This window comes from Herpailurus yagouaroundi, unplaced genomic scaffold (assembly GCF_014898765.1).
Source record: "Herpailurus yagouaroundi ecotype Mexico unplaced genomic scaffold, PumYag 67793, whole genome shotgun sequence".
Taxonomy (NCBI): domain Eukaryota; kingdom Metazoa; phylum Chordata; class Mammalia; order Carnivora; family Felidae; genus Herpailurus; species Herpailurus yagouaroundi.
Window position 1 is genome coordinate 3,379,513 of NW_024420586.1, and position 17,500 is coordinate 3,397,012.

General features: G+C 40.1%; 1 protein-coding gene across 2 annotated transcripts in view; it reads left to right on the plus strand.

Annotated features, from left to right (window-relative positions):
- Positions 1 to 17,500, plus strand: part of POLA1 (DNA polymerase alpha 1, catalytic subunit) — a 305,357-nt gene that overhangs the window by 184,204 nt on the left and 103,653 nt on the right. For both annotated transcript variants that reach the window (XM_040468858.1, XM_040468857.1), the window contains exon 35: positions 11,416 to 11,532. In XM_040468858.1, the coding sequence (XP_040324792.1) occupies positions 11,416 to 11,532 (117 nt within the window). The remainder of the gene's footprint in view (positions 1 to 11,415; positions 11,533 to 17,500) is intronic.

A 17,500-nucleotide genomic window follows, 5' to 3' on the forward strand; every position in this document is an offset into this window, starting at 1 on the left:
GGAAAAAAAAAAACAAAAACGAACCGAAGCCACAAAAGGTTGGGGAGGGAAGGGAACAATATACTGGGTAAAATGTTTCATGTGAAGAAATTCCAGCTAGATTACAAAATATTTCATTTATATATAAGGGTTTCTTAAAGAAGTTCAAGTGTCATGGGGATTTTAGGCCCACTTTATGATCTATCATCAGTTCTGTTTGATCAAAAAGTACCGAAGGCTTGTTCAACCCTTTATCATTTGGCATTAAAGGATATATTTCCTCTTAACATTTAGACTTTTGATAGGAATGCGCTTAGTACAGGTATGGTACATTCAGAATGAACTAAACCAGAAAATAAAATGTATTTTCCAAATGTAAAGAAGTTGTCACTGACTGAGAAGGAGTTAATGTGTCACATTCTTTTGATTTCCACTCCTCGGGAGAAATCACAGCATCTGTAATTTTGGAGGCATATTCTGAAGAATGTTACATCGTGATTTCTCCAGGCTGAATCTTAGAGGTCTGCCTGGGAATTTTCAGCCCTGACAAAATAAGAATGGACCCATTAGAGGATCAGGTTCATTTGATTTTTCAAAAGTTAGGGGAAATATGCAGATCACTTCAGAGAGTCCTTCCGCTCTGCCTTGTCGTGAGGCAGATGAAGGAAGGCAGGCTGGGCTGTGTTGCGGGAGCATTTGGAGCTTCTTATTCTTTGAGATCTCGGCAGTGTAAAACTTCCACAAGCCCTTTCTGTGTGTTTTTTTTTTTTCTCTTCCCAAAATATTCCATTTTACATGGGAAAGTCAATTTTGATAATTTCGAAAACCTAGGCATTACAACAGAATTTGTTCCTCTTAGGAAAAAACAAAAAACACACAAAAAAACGCTCCTTTACCATGCAGTAGAACCTGCCAGTCGTACCTGGGTAAAAACAATTCTGATAGAACTTTTCCAGTCATCACATTTATTACGGAAAAGATTAACATACTATTTGTGAGACCATGTTTATCTACTAAAAATATGATTTTGATTTTTGTATTAATTTCGTAGTGCTCAGTTTGTATTTTTAGCTTGTTTCATGAATTGGGCTCTGCGTATAAAGTGGTTTTCAGCACACTGGTAATATTGTTGAGTATCTTCCTCAAATAGCAAGCATGCATTTCAACAGCTTTTTGGACAGAACCACAGTTAATACTTTATTTACAGGAAAAATGTACGGTTTTTAAAATTGTTAGTTTCGCATCTTCTGTTTTTGGCATTTACATTATGAAACTTCATCTCGGCATGTAGACTTACCTTGTACTGCCAAAAGGAAAGAAGTGGCTTTTCTGCAACGCTAAATAGTTTTGACTTTATTGTCTGCCTCAAAACAGCAGCTGATACCAGAAAAATGCCGTCTCATCATTGGGCCTGGGGTGTCCAAAAGAGGCAGGAACCAAATGACTGTAGCTCCCTGTCTGCCCTGGCCCTCTCCTCTTTTCTCTCCGTTTTCAGTGCCGTGAAGAGCAGGAGAACAATATTCTGCAATTAAGGATTCCATTAAGTTGAAGAAAAGAGCAAATGGGGGATGTTTGTTCTCCAAGCTGAAAAAATTTGTCTGGGTGGGGGGAGAGGGGTAGTGGTATAGAGAGAGGTGGGTGGAGAGACGAAGTCAGGGCTGTTTGTTGAATATACTGTTAAGGACTGTTACCATCCTAATTAATCAAGTTAGAAATTACAGCTGTAGTCGGTTTCCCCCCAATTCTTGTTATCAATTTTCTTCTCTTTTGAGACAAAGCAAATATAAATTTTGTGTTCATTTGTCATTCGTTCTTTGACTTCAGCATCTCTGAAAATAACAATGTAGCACAAAAGCCCAGTATTTACCTAGTTGTAATGTGGGTTGCCATGGTGTTTTGCAAATTATTGCAATTATGTTCACCATGCGAGTCGCCCTTGGTAACTGGCGAAAAAACTGATAATCCTGTTTTGAACAAAAGGTCAAATTGCTGAATAGAAAGTCTTGATTAACTAAAAGATGTACAAAGTGGAATTATTTCCTACCATTCAGAAATAGTTCTTGATCGGGTTTGGGGGAGGGGGTGAGTAAGTACATCTGATTACTGAAGTACAAAGCATTGAAAGGATGTTGTCTTGAGCCTTTCATGTAGTCTTAATGGTGGCTTTTTTGTCAAATTTACCCATTTGCGGCATTGAAAGAGGCAGCTGCATTTAAGCTGGAGAGACGGTGCTTTTTCAAGGGTTCAGTGCAAGGAAAGTTCTCAGCAGTATCTGCAGTTTACTAGTAGCCCCTGGTCTATTAAAACTGATGTGCCGCATTTGAGCCCATTGCTCTCGGTACTTGTGAACCCCTCTGGCTGATGATCTAATAAAGTGCTCTTACTGGACAATCTCTGATCAGCTACTTAGAAAGGAGCTGGGGGAGGGGCGGGAGGGACCCCCTCACAGGCAGTCAGACTTGGTGTAGGCCAGACGAGACTCAAGCGAGTGGCCAAACTGAAAGGTTTGTCCTGATGATAATCTGTGCTAAGCTGTGATCACAGTTTTTCTTCTGGAGGGAAATCTTAATTTTATTCATAGTTGACTAAAAAATGAAGATTAGAAATGTCTTTTTGAAGTTCAAAAATGAATCTTTGTGGATTTGTTTCTTAAATTATGGGCATCTAGAAAATGTGCGGTCTTACATTTAGGGAAAACCAAAAGTTTCCCAGGTTACAGCCAAAGGTCAAATGGATTTTATCTCTTCTGGATCTGCCGGAGCATCTGGGGGGAGTGAATTTCGAAGGCAGGGGATCTCTTCTTTTTTTAATGGCCACCTGAAAAATCAGTTCTCAAAACTTTTGAGAGTGTGTGAAAGTGGCATGAAAGGAAAGCAAACCTTAACAAGTTTGTGGGTTTACATTCTACATCACCTAGCAACCCCCTGGCTCGGCCAGATCTCTTGTCTACCCTTAGTTCTGTTTACAGACTATTCAAACGGCCCTTCGAAACCATGAAAGATATTCAGTTTCATTAGTACCATTCTCAAGGAGAAAATAATTAAAGTTAAATGAACAAACATTGCCTGGTGATGGTTTGAACTCCATTCTGATTTTCAGATGCCCTTTGAGGCTCTTGCCTAGATAGTTCAGTTTTAACATTTGTTGTTCAGTACCCAGAGACATATCACATTAAACCATACCAATAAATTACTAGACTGCTAACAAACAAACAATAAAAATTACTTTTCGCTAGACTTCAGCAAAGAAACACTCTGCTGATAATAAGGTTCTAGGCATGCCCACCTGTTTGAACTTTTTTAAATTTGATTCCTATCCTAGATATTGTATGTACATTGAATAAAGGCAGCGGAGGGGGTGTGGGGAACAAAGCACCTCTGTTTAAAACGGATTTATAACCTACCTTCAGAGATCTAACACCATAACAAAAAGTATTCGGATGATAATCCATGGAAGGCTGTGTGCATTTTAGTGAGTGGCTTAGTTTCATAAATGATTCTACTACTACTAATCCATGCCCTGCCACTTTCTACTTGGGAACTGCTTATGTGCTTAAATTGACCTTTTTTAAAATTTCTGAATTAGTAAAAAAAAAAACAAAAAAAACCCACATTGTTTTTAAATGAAAAAAAAAAAACATTTTTTCATGAGCTTTTTTTTTTTTTTTAATTCTCATAAGCACATTCCCTGAGAATTCATCTTGGTAACAGCCAAGCACATGAGACAGTTCAAAATATTTTTCACATGTATTAGTGATTTGATTATATTGAATGCTCTTGGCAAAACTTCTCTTCCTTCATTAATAACAGCTTTCTAATTATAAACGCAGTATGTGCTTGCTGTAGAAAATTCAGAAACTACAGAAACAGAAGAAAAACTACAGACAACCTACGATGACATTTTTGGGTAGTTCCTTCCAGTCTTTTTTTTTTTTCTGTGTATGTACTGATGAAACTAAGGCTCGAACTTGCTTTTGAGGTTTTATTTGTTAGTGTGTGTTCATAGCAAAGGTGATTTTTTGTCATTATTGAAGACTTGAGAGTCAGGGGTGGACGTGCAAGTAATGAGCAATATTTCTTAGAGGCTCCGTCACTATAATATTAATATAAGCAACAGAGTAGCCATTTTACCGTCTCATTCCACTCGATTCTCTCTCTCTCTCTTCCTTATTGAAATGTCTGTATTCCTTAACTGACACATCCATCTATAACCATTCATGGTGGAAAGTCGGACATTCGTCGCAGTTGGAATATTACATCCCCAAGTCACTTGTAGCTTCACATAGGGAGGGGAAAAAAAGTCTTATGCAAAGATTTCTAATACAATAGAGATTAATGGAACGTGGAGAGGAAAATGCTTTCAGTTTCTCATATAAAGTGAAAGCAGGGCAGCCTGGAAATGTTGTATTCTTACTATTTGTATTTTGTTAGATCTCTAACATCCACAGTACATGGCTGGGTCGCATGAGCTCTTCCTGCTTTGTTGACAGTTGACAGACAAAGCAGAATTATTCCTGAAGCAAGGTACTGTGTACTTAGTTGTGACCTATTATAGCCTACGAATGTAGCTTGCTTTTGAGTTGGATGAATAGGGAGAGTATTTTAGAGAATAGGCTTGAATATACTAAGAGAGGTTTTAGCTGCCCACACAGAAAGATACATGTCTTCCATTGAACTCCCCCCCCCCATGTAATTTTCCTTATAAAATCATTTTAAGTATATTTTCCCTGGTTGCTTGCATGGAGACAATTTTAACTGTTCTAGTATTGTCCTACAGTGGTAAAATAAAATTGCTGGTAATTGTTGGCTTTCTCTGCTCACAGTATAGCGGGAGAAGATGGCTTGCATGGGGCTCTTTAATGTACCTCAGGGACATCTTCTGATGCTCAACCTCTGATTGCAAATTAAAATAACAAGGCTGTGGTATTGGATTTGATGTGAGGCAAAGCAGAGCAACTTGCTAATTTATCATGTAATATACAATTGCTGAGGTTGGAATTTGTGCACTTGTGGTGCTATTCTGTGTGTTTAAATGAGGACCACTGTTTGCATCTAACCTATCATAACAGTTTGGGAGTGCTCCATTATCCTTTCAGCAAACTGATGGCAGAGTCTGGTCTTCACACAAATGATAAGATCAATAAGTTTCAAATAACTTGGATGAAATGACATGTGACTGTTCATTTAAAGAGATGTCTTACTTTAAAAATCAATTTTGGTAATATTTAAAAGTTTTCCATTGACAAGGCACTTTCCACTTCTGTTTTGTTTGATAATTTTGTTAAAAATATTTTTGTATTAACTTCAGTGAATAGTTTATATATGTATTTTTCCTGATTTGCTCTTTCATCTACCATGGCACCTCTCTGAGACTTAATAATCACTCTTTGACAGGCCAGCATGCTGCAGTGTAGAAGATTTAACTTTAAAAGCAAAATTATGTTCCTGTTAAAACTTCCCCTGGAGATCTTAGGAAAATTTTCTCCCAGTTTTGGGTGCAAATGTGGGTCAGAAAGCAATTTGTTTTTTGATATTTCTGGAAATCCCAAATCACAACATGTCATTCTTGAAAAGCAGCTGTGGGCCCATACTGTGCACTGTCTGTAAGACCCATTTTATACTGGGGATAATTCTGTGACAGAAAAAAGTGACTGCAAGGGAGCCCCAGAACATTTATAAATGGTTTTGGGTGAAAAGCGGATCTGGTTCTCAAAGTGTGTAGAGTTTGGGTAGAGGAGCAGTTAATGGCTGTTACAGAAAAATAGTAATGATACGATGAACTGTGGAAGAGCACGTTTCCTGGCTGCTGTTCCTGCACTCCTGGAGAGCCATGACAATTTCAACTAAATCATACGTCAGTGCAGTACTGGGGGGTGTTGTGTCTTGAAAATCTCTGAATCCTGAAATAAAGCAGAGACGCTTTCCTCTTCCCTCACCATCCATTCTGCCATCTACAACTTCAAATCTAGTTCAGTTTTGCCAGGAAAGACCTGGAAAGTTCACTTGCATTGACTGCACAGTTCTGTTATTTTGCGATCACATTGAAAAGCACCTCCACCTAATCTAACCAGTTATCCATCATCGTTGCTCTCTATTTTTGGTAACACCAGGTGGAAACCGACCAGAATCTTCCCTGCTTGGAATAATGCGTCTTCACCAGTGCATTGCCCCCTGTAGCCCAGCACTAATGTTCCCCAGTAGTGGAGGCGTGTGGAGGGTAATAATGATAGCTTACATTTAATGAACATTGTTGTGAGCTCTGAACAACTCTAATAGAGTAAATATTATTGCCTTGTGTTTTGTAGATGAGGAAACGGAGGCTCAGAGGAAAGTTCAGTGACTTATGTAAAATTACCCCATAATAACTGGGTGGGGAGAAGCTGTGTTCAAGTGCACTTTTTCATAATTTCATTTCTGTATTCTTCATTGAGTGTGAACCTTTGCCCAAAGGGGAGGACACTACCAGATCCACAGTGGGTCATCCCCTGGGCCTGAGTTTCCAGTTAGGGAAGTAAAATAAGATTGTTCAGGGACAGTACAGAGCATTGTATGCTCAGTGGCACCAGGATAGAGGGAGAAGTTTCTGGATGGTGGGGAAGTTTCACAGAAGAGTGGAAGTAATGCTCAAGGAATGGCCATTTTAGGCAGAGATTCTATAGCTTAAGCCAAGGCAAGGAGTTGGTAGTAGGCAAAATGTGGTGGGGGCGGTGAGTAAACCAGTGGGGCGAAGGGTTTGGGTAAGGGAATGTGAGAAAGGGAGATGGGATGAGCCTGGAAGGACTTGAAAGCCAGACCAAAGCATACCTTCTCTATGGAAGGCTTACCACTGGAGGGGAGGGAGTGGAGGGCCCTTGGGAAGCTACGCTGGGCAAGTCTTTACACTGGATGTGGGAGGGAGTGGAGTTGGGGAAACCAGGTAGGAGGCTATTAGAGTAGATCGACCTTGAGGTCTGGGCTTTGGCGGAGTTGACGACAATGGGATTGCAAGGCCAGTTGGACAGATTTGGTGACTCATTGGAAGAGGGAGGAGAAGGACCCACCATATATTTGATTCAAAGGTATGAGAACGGTGCATTTTTCTTTCTCCTGGGAATTTTAAGCCCTTATTATTTTCTAGACGTTTACTCCTATGTATTATTTTATTGCTTCTGTTCATTCATTTATTCAGACTTTTTTTTTTTTGAGCGCCGCCTCTGTGCTACCTATACAGGTCTGGATGATTTCTCTGTGTGCATCCTTCTAAAAATACAAATGTACACAAGTGAATAAGTTTGTGTTTAAGGTGCAGCTACCAGGAACGCCTCAGTTACAAGTGGAAATCGATCCCTTTTTAGCATGTGCAGACAGAAACCATTTTAGTTGAGACCTCAGAAATATAATTTAGCAATCAGAACCAATCAGCATTTGACACAGTTTCGTACACAATGATTTCAAGGAATTAGTGATGCTGAAACTAAAGTAACAGGTGACAGATCTTTGCGTATTTTGGTAAAGGTTTATTTTGCTGTTGGACATGCTGGCTTCACCTCTTTTGAACCCCCTACTTATAAATGTGGTTAAAGTAGGCATCTGAAAACTTAATGACCTTATTCGTGTTGGTTGTGACAGTTTGGCATTTACATGTGGCATTGCATAATAAAATGACATATTTTGTTGGCAGGCTTCCTTAGGGTGGTTCTGGGGATTTTCATAAAAACCAGCCCTTTTTATAGGTTGCACTTACAAAGGAGTATGCTTCGTTAAATTTTTTGGCCGTTGACTTGGCAATGTAACTTTGGGCTGTAAGTTTTTTCCCATCATGGGAAATGAAAATAAGCTCAGTTTTATGTTTGTGAGCGATGCTTCAAAGTGAATTTATTCAATGCTAGTTACTTGCATTTGCTTTGCTTTGTTTTTTATCACCCATTAAGGGCGTAATTCAATATGAAATCTTGTAACTAAGACTGGCCCCATCATAGAATATTTTCAAAGGCTTGGCCTCCTTAATTTTAACAACACAGATGTTTCTTTCAAGGTAGATACAGCGTAGTCCATTAATATTTGCTGGGGGAACAAAGGGTTAACCAAAATGTACTTGACAAAGTCAAATGGAAGCAAAGCATGTATTGAATATGATTAAGGTCTATTTCCCCCACAGAAGAGTTTTGTTTAAAATAAACCATGACCAGAAGCTTAATTATCAAAATAAAACAAGAAGAATCAAGAGTTACAGGCTCCTAATATTGTTTTGCAGCCCTAGTTCCCTTCACACAGTTATCAGCATGTGTAATTTCCATGCATAATAGCACTAGTTATTGTTGTCATTTGTAAAGGGAGATTAACAGATAGTAAGTACAAACAAACCCAAATAAGTACTGAATAGAGAGGTGACAAAGAAGAAAAGACCTCTTTAATGTTAATTATAACTGGTAGGAAGTCTAGACAAATTATATTATCTGTTTTCTATATGATTTGGAAGGACATTTAGTTAGTAACTGTGTCAGAGATAGAGTTTGGTGTTTGCTTTAGAAACAGGTGAGGTGACAATTTAGCATCTCCCTGGTTGGCAGCTTTCTAGTGAGTCATGAAGGTCTAGCAAATTGATGGAATCAAGTTTCTAAAACATCTGACGAGAACTTGAGCTTTTTGAATGGTATCTTTTAAAAATTAAAGAGTAATTTTAACTTCCAGGTTCTATGCCAATAATTAGTAACTTATTGTCTCAAAACATGATCGTTGTTTCCTGTCTGCTTGCTTTTCTAAAATTGTGTTCACAACTGTGGTTGGCATTATTAGCTGGTACCTATTCCAAAGCGTGTAAAGCCTCAGACAGCAACTATAATGTAGCAAAGCCAAACGAACGATAAAGGACTAGTCGAGTCCTGCATTTTTCATACGTGGTCTGCTTGAATTCTACTGTTTCCTTTATTAATGTGCCTAAACAGGTACTTTGGGAAACAGCTGGTCTCGCCGTTAGTATTTATAGGCTTCATTTAGAACTTAATACCTGCTGCTGTCGGCACCACTTACCTCCTTCTGTGTCTCCCACGCCCAGGACAAGCTAAACAAACCAAAGTGTCTGCTTTCCTTAATTCTGAGGGGCCATCGATTGTGAACTACACTCTTGACTTCACAGTGTTTTTAAAGGAAATGTAAATATGTCATTCAATGTACATGTCATTTGTCAATGCACCTGAGTTTCAGAAATATTAAAATGTGGCCTCAAATCCAGAAAGTATAGCTATAGGCCCTAGTATAGGCCCTAAGATTTAGAACAAATAGTTGCCTGTGACTCAGAAGCATGGTAGTATTTTGTCTCAGATAGGTAGGATCCACACGACTCCATCCCTTTTCCGTGTTGTTGGGCATTTATGGTTGGTACCGTACAACTTAGTTCTTAAAGCCAAACCATACTGAGTTGCTTTTCATCTTTGTGTGTGTGAACCTCGCTTTCTTATTTAGGTTGTCATTTCCTGAAACTCTCTACCTGGTGCTTCCTTGGCTACTCCCTATACTAATATTTAATGTAATTTTGGACACATATTAAAGGTTTTATAAGGACTCCTTGAGATCCTCTGTCTGAAGAGTTTAAATATTAAAATAGTTCGGCGTATTGATTGAAGATAGGAATGAAGTTCCTTATGAATGTATTGACTAGATGAATTTTATCATCTTCAAAGGTAGAACATTTTCTTTCACTCAAAATATTCTAGAGTATACTTTCTTTGGCTGTAAAACCCATAACTGGAACTGAACTGATTTTGGGTGCTCTCTCTTGAGTCTGGTTGTAGTTTCTTCCAAGAAGAACCTATTCTCAGGAATGAGATCACACGGCACAACAATGAGTGGGGACATCCGGCAGGTTTGGACTAAAGCCATGTGGCACTGTTAAGTGGCAGGTGAAGGTCCCCGATGTAATTAAGCAACATTTGTGTGTATACTGCTCTTATCTAGGGGGGGAAAGACCATTGCTGATTCTAGAAATGGGGAACGGGGTTAAACATGTCATTGATTGTTTTCTTCATCACATCACTCATAGCTCTCTGGCCTTCATTCTTTTCCACATGTTGTTCCTTCTGCCTCAGTGGCCTTTCCTGCTTTCTCCACCTACCAAACTTCTACTCACTCTTCAAGACCATCTCAAAAGTTGTGCCTCTCCAAATACTCCACGGTGCAAAGACAATCGGGTCCCAATTTGCCGCTGCCTCGGTGGGAACACCACGCCACAAGGGAATGCACCTGTTCACCTTTATACTGCAGCCCTTCAGCCTGCTTTGCTTAGCCTTCCTATGCCCAACACACTGAGCACTAAAGCCACAGATCCTGGGGCCCTTCCTAAGAGCACCTGAACTTTGCTCCTCCCCCTTGTGCGGTTTTGTCTCCCTCATTCAACAGATATGTTTTCTAGCAATCACGATACTACTTTAAGATAACAGGCGTGTTGTTGCCACACTTCTAGGAAAAAATTCGAACAAGGGCAGCAGGAGAGGGTAACTGAAGAAGGAAATTGAGAAGAAAGTCTAAAGCCCAGTGCAATGGGCAATGACTAATTCAGACCCCTGGGAAAGAGTGTTCAGTTGAGATTGTCCTTGAAAACATTGCAGCCAGTTTTATGCCTCCAGAGAATGTGTGTAGAAGAATCTGCTTTAATTTAAAAATTTTTTTTCAACGTTTATTTATTTTTGGGACAGAGAGAGACAGAGCATGAACGGGGGAGGGGCAGAGAGAGAGGGAGACACAGAATCGGAAACAGGCTCCAGGCTCTGAGCCATCAGCCCAGAGCCTGACGCGGGGCTCAAACTCCCGGACCGCGAGATCGTGACCTGGCTGAAGTCGGACGCTTAACCAACTGCGCCACCCAGGCGCCCCTGCTTTAATTTTAAATAATTGCTTACTTTAAGTGTTTCTTTGATGCCAGGTACAGCTCTCAGCATGCTAAGTGTATTACATCATGACAACTTGTAAAGTACGTCTAGGTACTGTTGTTGGACCTACTTTACAGAGAAGGAAGCTGAACACAGCATTTAAGCCAGTCAGTAGCCAGTGGTCAGTCCGCTGTTGGGAAAGTCATTCATTTCTACATGGTATACTCTTTCCTTTGGTAACAGTCTTTACTAGTGCCCAAAAGGCCCATCAGTTTGCATTCTGTGTGTCATCATGTAAGCTTTTACTGGGAGGCTTTGCTGTAAGCATGCGTCGGGGGTAGATATTAAGAAGAAGGGAAGAATATTTCCCAGGATTTTTTTTTTTTTGTTTTTTAAACTTGACGCGTTTCCTAACTGTTAAGGTTGGGGCATAGGTCTAAGCGATATGCCAGGGAAGAAAGGTAAGGAACCATTTCAGAACCTCTAAGGAAGGTTTGAGCAAAAGGAATCTGTCTTGATGACGAAGGAGGTTTTTACATGCATTTGTTTGACGGTGGTGATAAGACTCCAGTGTTCTCTTTTCCGCTCTCCAGGGCTGGTTGATGTGTGAGGAGCCAGCGTGTCGAAATCGAACTCGGCGCCTTCCCCTTCAGTTCTCCCGAAATGGGCCTCTTTGCCAAGTCTGCATGAAAGCTACGCTTCGGCCAGAGGTAACAGTCACGTGATGCTAAAGAGCTGTGTAGACGGGTGGGGGGTCTGTGTTCGCCTGCTCTGGGAGGGCACATGTGTGCTATTTGCTCTCTGAAGACACCCTACTACCACACGCATGCATTTTTTTTAATTTTTTTTTTCAACGTTTATTTATTTTTGGGACAGAGAGAGACAGAGCAGGAACGGGGGAGGGGCAGAGGGAGAGGGAGACACAGAATCGGAAACAGGCTCCAGGCTCTGAGCCATCAGCCCAGAGCCTGACGCGGGGCTCGAACTCCCGGACCGCGAGATCGTGACCTGGCTGAAGTCGGACGCTTAACCGACTGCGCCACCCAGGCGCCCCAGCCACACGCATGTATTTTTAAAAATTCCGACTTCAAAGAGATAAATGCTTGATTTTTTTCACCTCATGAACAAGACTATATTTATATCTAAAAGAGAAACTGACTAGTTCTCATAGGAATCACTCTGATTTCCTTGGTTGCCACTTCATAATTACACAGAAGAAACTGCTTTTGCAGAAACCGTCGTTCTCTTTGGATTAGGTCTGAACCCCTTTTGTAATGGCCACAAAACCTCCCACACCTGCGCCCTTCAGGGTTCATTGCATTTGTGCAGGATTCCGTTGTTTTTAAGGGACACAGTAGATGAGCAGCTCTCCAGCTCTTTCTCTACCTCAGTACGTACACCTGAGGGAGGAGGTCGGCTATCATTTGTGATTCCCAAGTAAGGAGCACATAGTCTGGAAACAGCTCGTAATGAGGATGCTTTCCTTCTGTTGCCCTCTTGGAGCATCAGCAATCCAAGTGGCATTTCACAAACTGTAGGGAAAGGAATATTTGAAGGTCTTCCTTGCAGAGAGGGTTTCGTGATCAGGTACATCTAGCAAACTCTGGGCTAGCCAGAGTTAAACAAGCTTATTGCAGATTGTCTGAGAACCTGTAATGTGATAATGTGCAGTCAACCTCACCAATACAGGACTGTAATGTGCCTCACTTTCCAAATTTGGCCTGAGGATTTGTAAGGATTTTGGTGAGAAGAAAGTGGGAATAGGGAACCTGTTACTACTACTACTTTTTTTTTTTTTTAACACAGAAGCAGAATTCTGTAATCAAGTCTTAACTTCAGATCTTTTCACTGAAAAGAGTTGATACAAAGGGTAGTTTTAGGAAAATATTTTAAAGTTCTCATGGCTTTTAATTTTAAGGTAACAGATCACTTCACAAAATTTGGCGAGAAGTCAGTAACTGCAAATGGCTACTACCATTGTATGCCGCCTTGTTCTTTTGCATTGCCGTTAATGTTTTTTTTTTTTTTTTACATGCTTTCAGTCATGATGAAAATAGGATTTTTATCATGTTTATCTTTTGTCAAGCCTCTGTCTGTGTTGCTGCATCATTTTCAGTACCAAAACCAAATTCAACCATTTCTCCTGTTGGGCATTTTAGGCTACCTTCACTCTCTTTATTAGAAAATTGTGATAACTCTTTTCCTGCTTACGTTATTTTTGTTGTTATTTGAAATGTTTTTTGAGGACAAATTCTTACCGACAGTGTATATCAAAGCACCTAAATACAATATGGTCATGATTCATTTTGCCACACTGCTTTCCTAATGGGTTATCCCAATTTAAATGGTAGCCAGTGACTTGATGAGTGTACCAATTTCACCACTGCCTTTGTCGCATTTGGGTGTTGTCATTATTTTTAATTGGGTAAGTATAACTGTTCCTTGCCTTATTTTGTATATCTTTGATAATTAGCAAAGTAGAATATAATTTTTTAACAAAACTATGGAACACATAGTGAGAATTAGCTGTTGTGCTAAGTCGGTCTCGTCCCACCCAGCACTTGGATTAGCAGCTGCAGGAAGAGAAAAAAAGTATATATGTAGTGTGACTCATCACTCCACTTGTAGACTCCAGAGGAATCGCCTTGCTTCGTGAACCATTGTTGCCTTTGAGACCTTTTAAACAGCTAGCTCATCAAGTCAAGTTCAATGAAAATTGAATTACTTCTTAGAAAGTCAGCTGATTTTATGATTCCATTCTTGGTGAGAGAAAGTAAAAGGAGAACGGATAGCTAGTAGATTGGTAACCTTCCAGTTAACGATGATGTTATTGATAGTTAGGTTATCATTTCTCATGTAGTATCTTTTTTAAAAATGAATGAGCCAACACAGGCATTTACCAAGGTTATCAGCTACTCTTGCCAGGGAGGACCTTTCATGGCATAGGGTCATATTGCATGGGTCATATTCCTGCTCAGAACATGACCCTTTGGGATACCTGGAAGTTCAGCACATCCTGGTTGGTGATACCCTCTGTAGCTGCTCCTCACAGGGACGGACCTTGACAGTGGGCCTGAGCCCGAGCCCACTCTTAGGCATTCCATTTGGAGTTGCTAGTGATGAGTTGAGCATTTCTTAATTCTCTTTATGAGGTTCCTGGGCTTTCCTAGTAAAAGGAAAAAGCTGTATCTTTCCAGAGACCGTTCCAAAGAAGCTCCAAAATCAGTGGTGGAATGGACAGGATCATTGTACTTACTCTAGGGTTTTCTAAAGTGGCCATTTTGCAGGATTATGCTTATCTGATCCTTTAGTTCTAGGGTGCTCTGTCTCAATCATACATTACTTTCATTTAATAATTATTTATTGAGGGGTACCTGGGTGGTTCAGTTGGTTAAGCATCCAGCCCTTGATTTCAGCTCAGGTGATGATCTCACGGTTCATGAGTTCGAGTCCTACATCAGGCTCTGTGCTGACAGCACAGAGCCTGCTTGGGATCCTCTGTCTCCATCTCTCTCTGCCCCTCCCCTGCTCACTTGCATACTCTCTGTCTCTCTCTCTCTGTCTCTCTCTCTCTCTCTCTCTCTCTCAAAAATAAACACTTAAAAAATAATCATTTATTGAATACCTGTTACATCCTACGCACTCTGCTTAGGGCTAGGGACAGAACAATTAACAGGACATTTCCTTATTTATAAAGCTAGTTTCACATTATGTAGATTATATAAAATTGATATCTGTGGTCAAAAATAGGCATTTGTAAATATCTGGATAGAAACACCAGAGTTTTGTGATGTTGGACTAGGTAGGGGCTTTAAATACGTTGTTCACCTTTGATGGGAAAGCCAGTCTAGTCCCTACATAATAAATCTACTCTCATTTGGTCCTGGGTTGCATTTGGCTTGAGTACTTTACAGGATTGACTTGGTATGAAACCTGGCTCTTCTTCTGACTCCTATTACCAGGGGGACTCGAACTCACGAACCGCAAGATCATGACCTGAACCAAAGTCAGTAGCCCAACTGACTGAGCTATCCAAGTGCCCTGTTCTCAGGGTTTTAGATGTATCTCTCTTCTCAGATAACTTTAGGGGAAAAAAAAAATCACTGAAGTTTTTTTTTTTTACGTTGATAAGAATTTAACAGTATCCAAATTGCTGATTATTAAAAATACATTCTCGGGGCTCCTGCGTGGCTCAGTCAGTTGAGTGTCCAACTTTGTCTAAGGTCATGGTCTCACAGTTTCTGAGTTTGAACCCCGCATCGGGCTCATTACTATTAGTCTGTCAGTGCAGAGCCCATTTCAGATCCTCTGTCCCCCTCTCTCTGCCCCTCCCCTGCTTGTGCTCTCCCAAAAATAAATAAATATTTTAAAAAATTTAAAAATATATTCTCTGAGTATTTTCTGTTACATAGAAAGTCCACATAAATACAGGACTGAAAACCTCGATATATACAAAAGTTCCTAAGTCAAAAGAACCCTCTTTCACACTGGAGGTAGAGACAAGACTTTGCCAAGTTCGAGAGTAAATATTTTAATATGTTTTTATTTCAAGGACATGGTTTTGACTTCTTAAGACGGCCAAATCTGTCTGGCTGTGAGACGAACCCACAGGGAATTCTGTATCATGTAATTCACCAAAACCAGAGGTTTAGTTTGTTTTGTTTGGTTTGCAGTATAGAGCTAAGATTTCAAACTAAATTAAACTTTTACTCACAAACATTTCTCTTCCTGATGTGGAGATGAGAAAGCATCTAAATGTGATTCCCTAGGCCGTGACAGAAATCACTGGGAAAGGTGTACAACCCCTGGTGTAAGGCATTGTGGTAGATCCCTCTATTCAGTTGTTTACCAACTAAATTTCTTGAAGGCCACTTACAAGGAAAGCAGTAGAATAACTTCTGGTTCTACTTCAAGATATCTTTAGTGTTTCTCACGTTATCCTCAGTTGTAAAATTGTGAAGATCTTTTATAATGGAAAGTGTATACCACACAGGGCTCTGGCCTTCAAAGGAGAAGAAGGGTAATAATGAACTTGCAGCCATTGTGTGTTACAGTTTCAAAATGGCTGAGATTGAACAAATTGTTGATTTGATAAGTAGATTAGGGACAGTGAGAATGTTGCCAGGCTACCTGAAACAGTGTCTTATTTCTGCATAAAAAGAAAGCATGAAAATAACTGTGGTCTCTTAGGGCAGTACTTATGAGTTCTGCAGGAAGAGAACCTTACAGCTCTGATAAAAAAAAGTCTTAAACATCTATACCTAGTCCTCGGTTACGCTCTAGGAGAACATGGATTTTTACCATGAAGAGTCTTTGGACTTGTCCGTTGTGATTTTGATCTACATGTTTGCTGATGCAGAGTTCACTAAATTCTACATACAGCTTCTCTTACCATGAAGCAGATGCTAGCATTCTTTTTCAATATATTTTTTCATCAAGGTGAAATTCACATAACAGAATTAACCATTTTAAAGTGAATAATGCACTGGCATTTAGTACACTCATAAATGTTGTAAGACCACCATTTCTATCTAGTTCCAAAATGTTTTCATCACCCTAAAAGAAAACCCTGTACCATGTAAGCAGTTTACCCCATTCCTTCCCTTCTTCCAGTCTCTCGGAACCACTAATCTGCTTTACGTCTCTCTAGATCTACCTATTCTGGATATTTCATATACATGGAGTCATATAATACGTGACCTTCGGTGTCTAGCTTCTTTCACCTAGCATGTTCCCGAGGTTCACCTGTGTTATAACCTGTGTCAGTACTTCATTCTTTTTTATGGCCAAATAATAGTCTGTTAAATAGATATACCACTGTGTGTTTATCTATTCATCTATCCGTGCACATTTGGGTTGCTTTTTTCAATATACTTTCAAGTTTATTTTATTTTCATTTGCTAGACAGATCTTACGTTTGGCCTAAATTTGTGTTCTGTGGCTCTGTTGGTCCTAGTTCAGCTGAGTGGTACTGCGTAAGGCTACGCTGGTCCTTTCCTTTCTTCCTGTGTTTGATAAGCACTTGCCCAGCACCAGCTCTACCTGCTTTGAGAACTTTTTAGATATTTAAAGGTAGCTCTCTTCCTGAGCCTTCTCCTCGGCCCAGTTTTCCTAGTTCTTCAACCATTTCTCTAGTGCTCTGCTTTCACAATAGTTACCCTAGTCTAGAGTTTGTATCCCAGCCCTTCAATTGCTGTCACTAGCACTAGTATGGAGCACAATAAACCTGCTGCTACTGACTTTTCTAGGTAGTAAATATCTATGAAGTCAATTTAAGGTTGCCTTGACTCTCTTGGCATCCATATTCACAGTGTCAATTCCTTTTCATCATTCCCTATACTAAACACGTAATTTTTTTTTTTTTTTTTTTTTTTTTTTACACGCAATTGCCAAGCCGTGCTTTCCCGGGTTTTCCAAGTGGTTTATTTAGACCTTTGTGTACGACTCCATTAGTAGTGTATTAGTTTCCTAGGGCCGCTGTATTAAAGTACCTCAAAGTAGGTGGCTTAAAACAAGAGAAATTTATTGTTTCAGAGCTCTGGAAGCTAACTAGAAGTCGGAAATCCAAGTGTCAGCTGGGCTTTCCCCCCCTGAAATCGGTAGGGAAGAATCATTCCTTGCCTCCTCTAGCTTCTAGGAGTCCTTGGTGTTCGTTGGTCTGGGCCTATAGGCGCGACA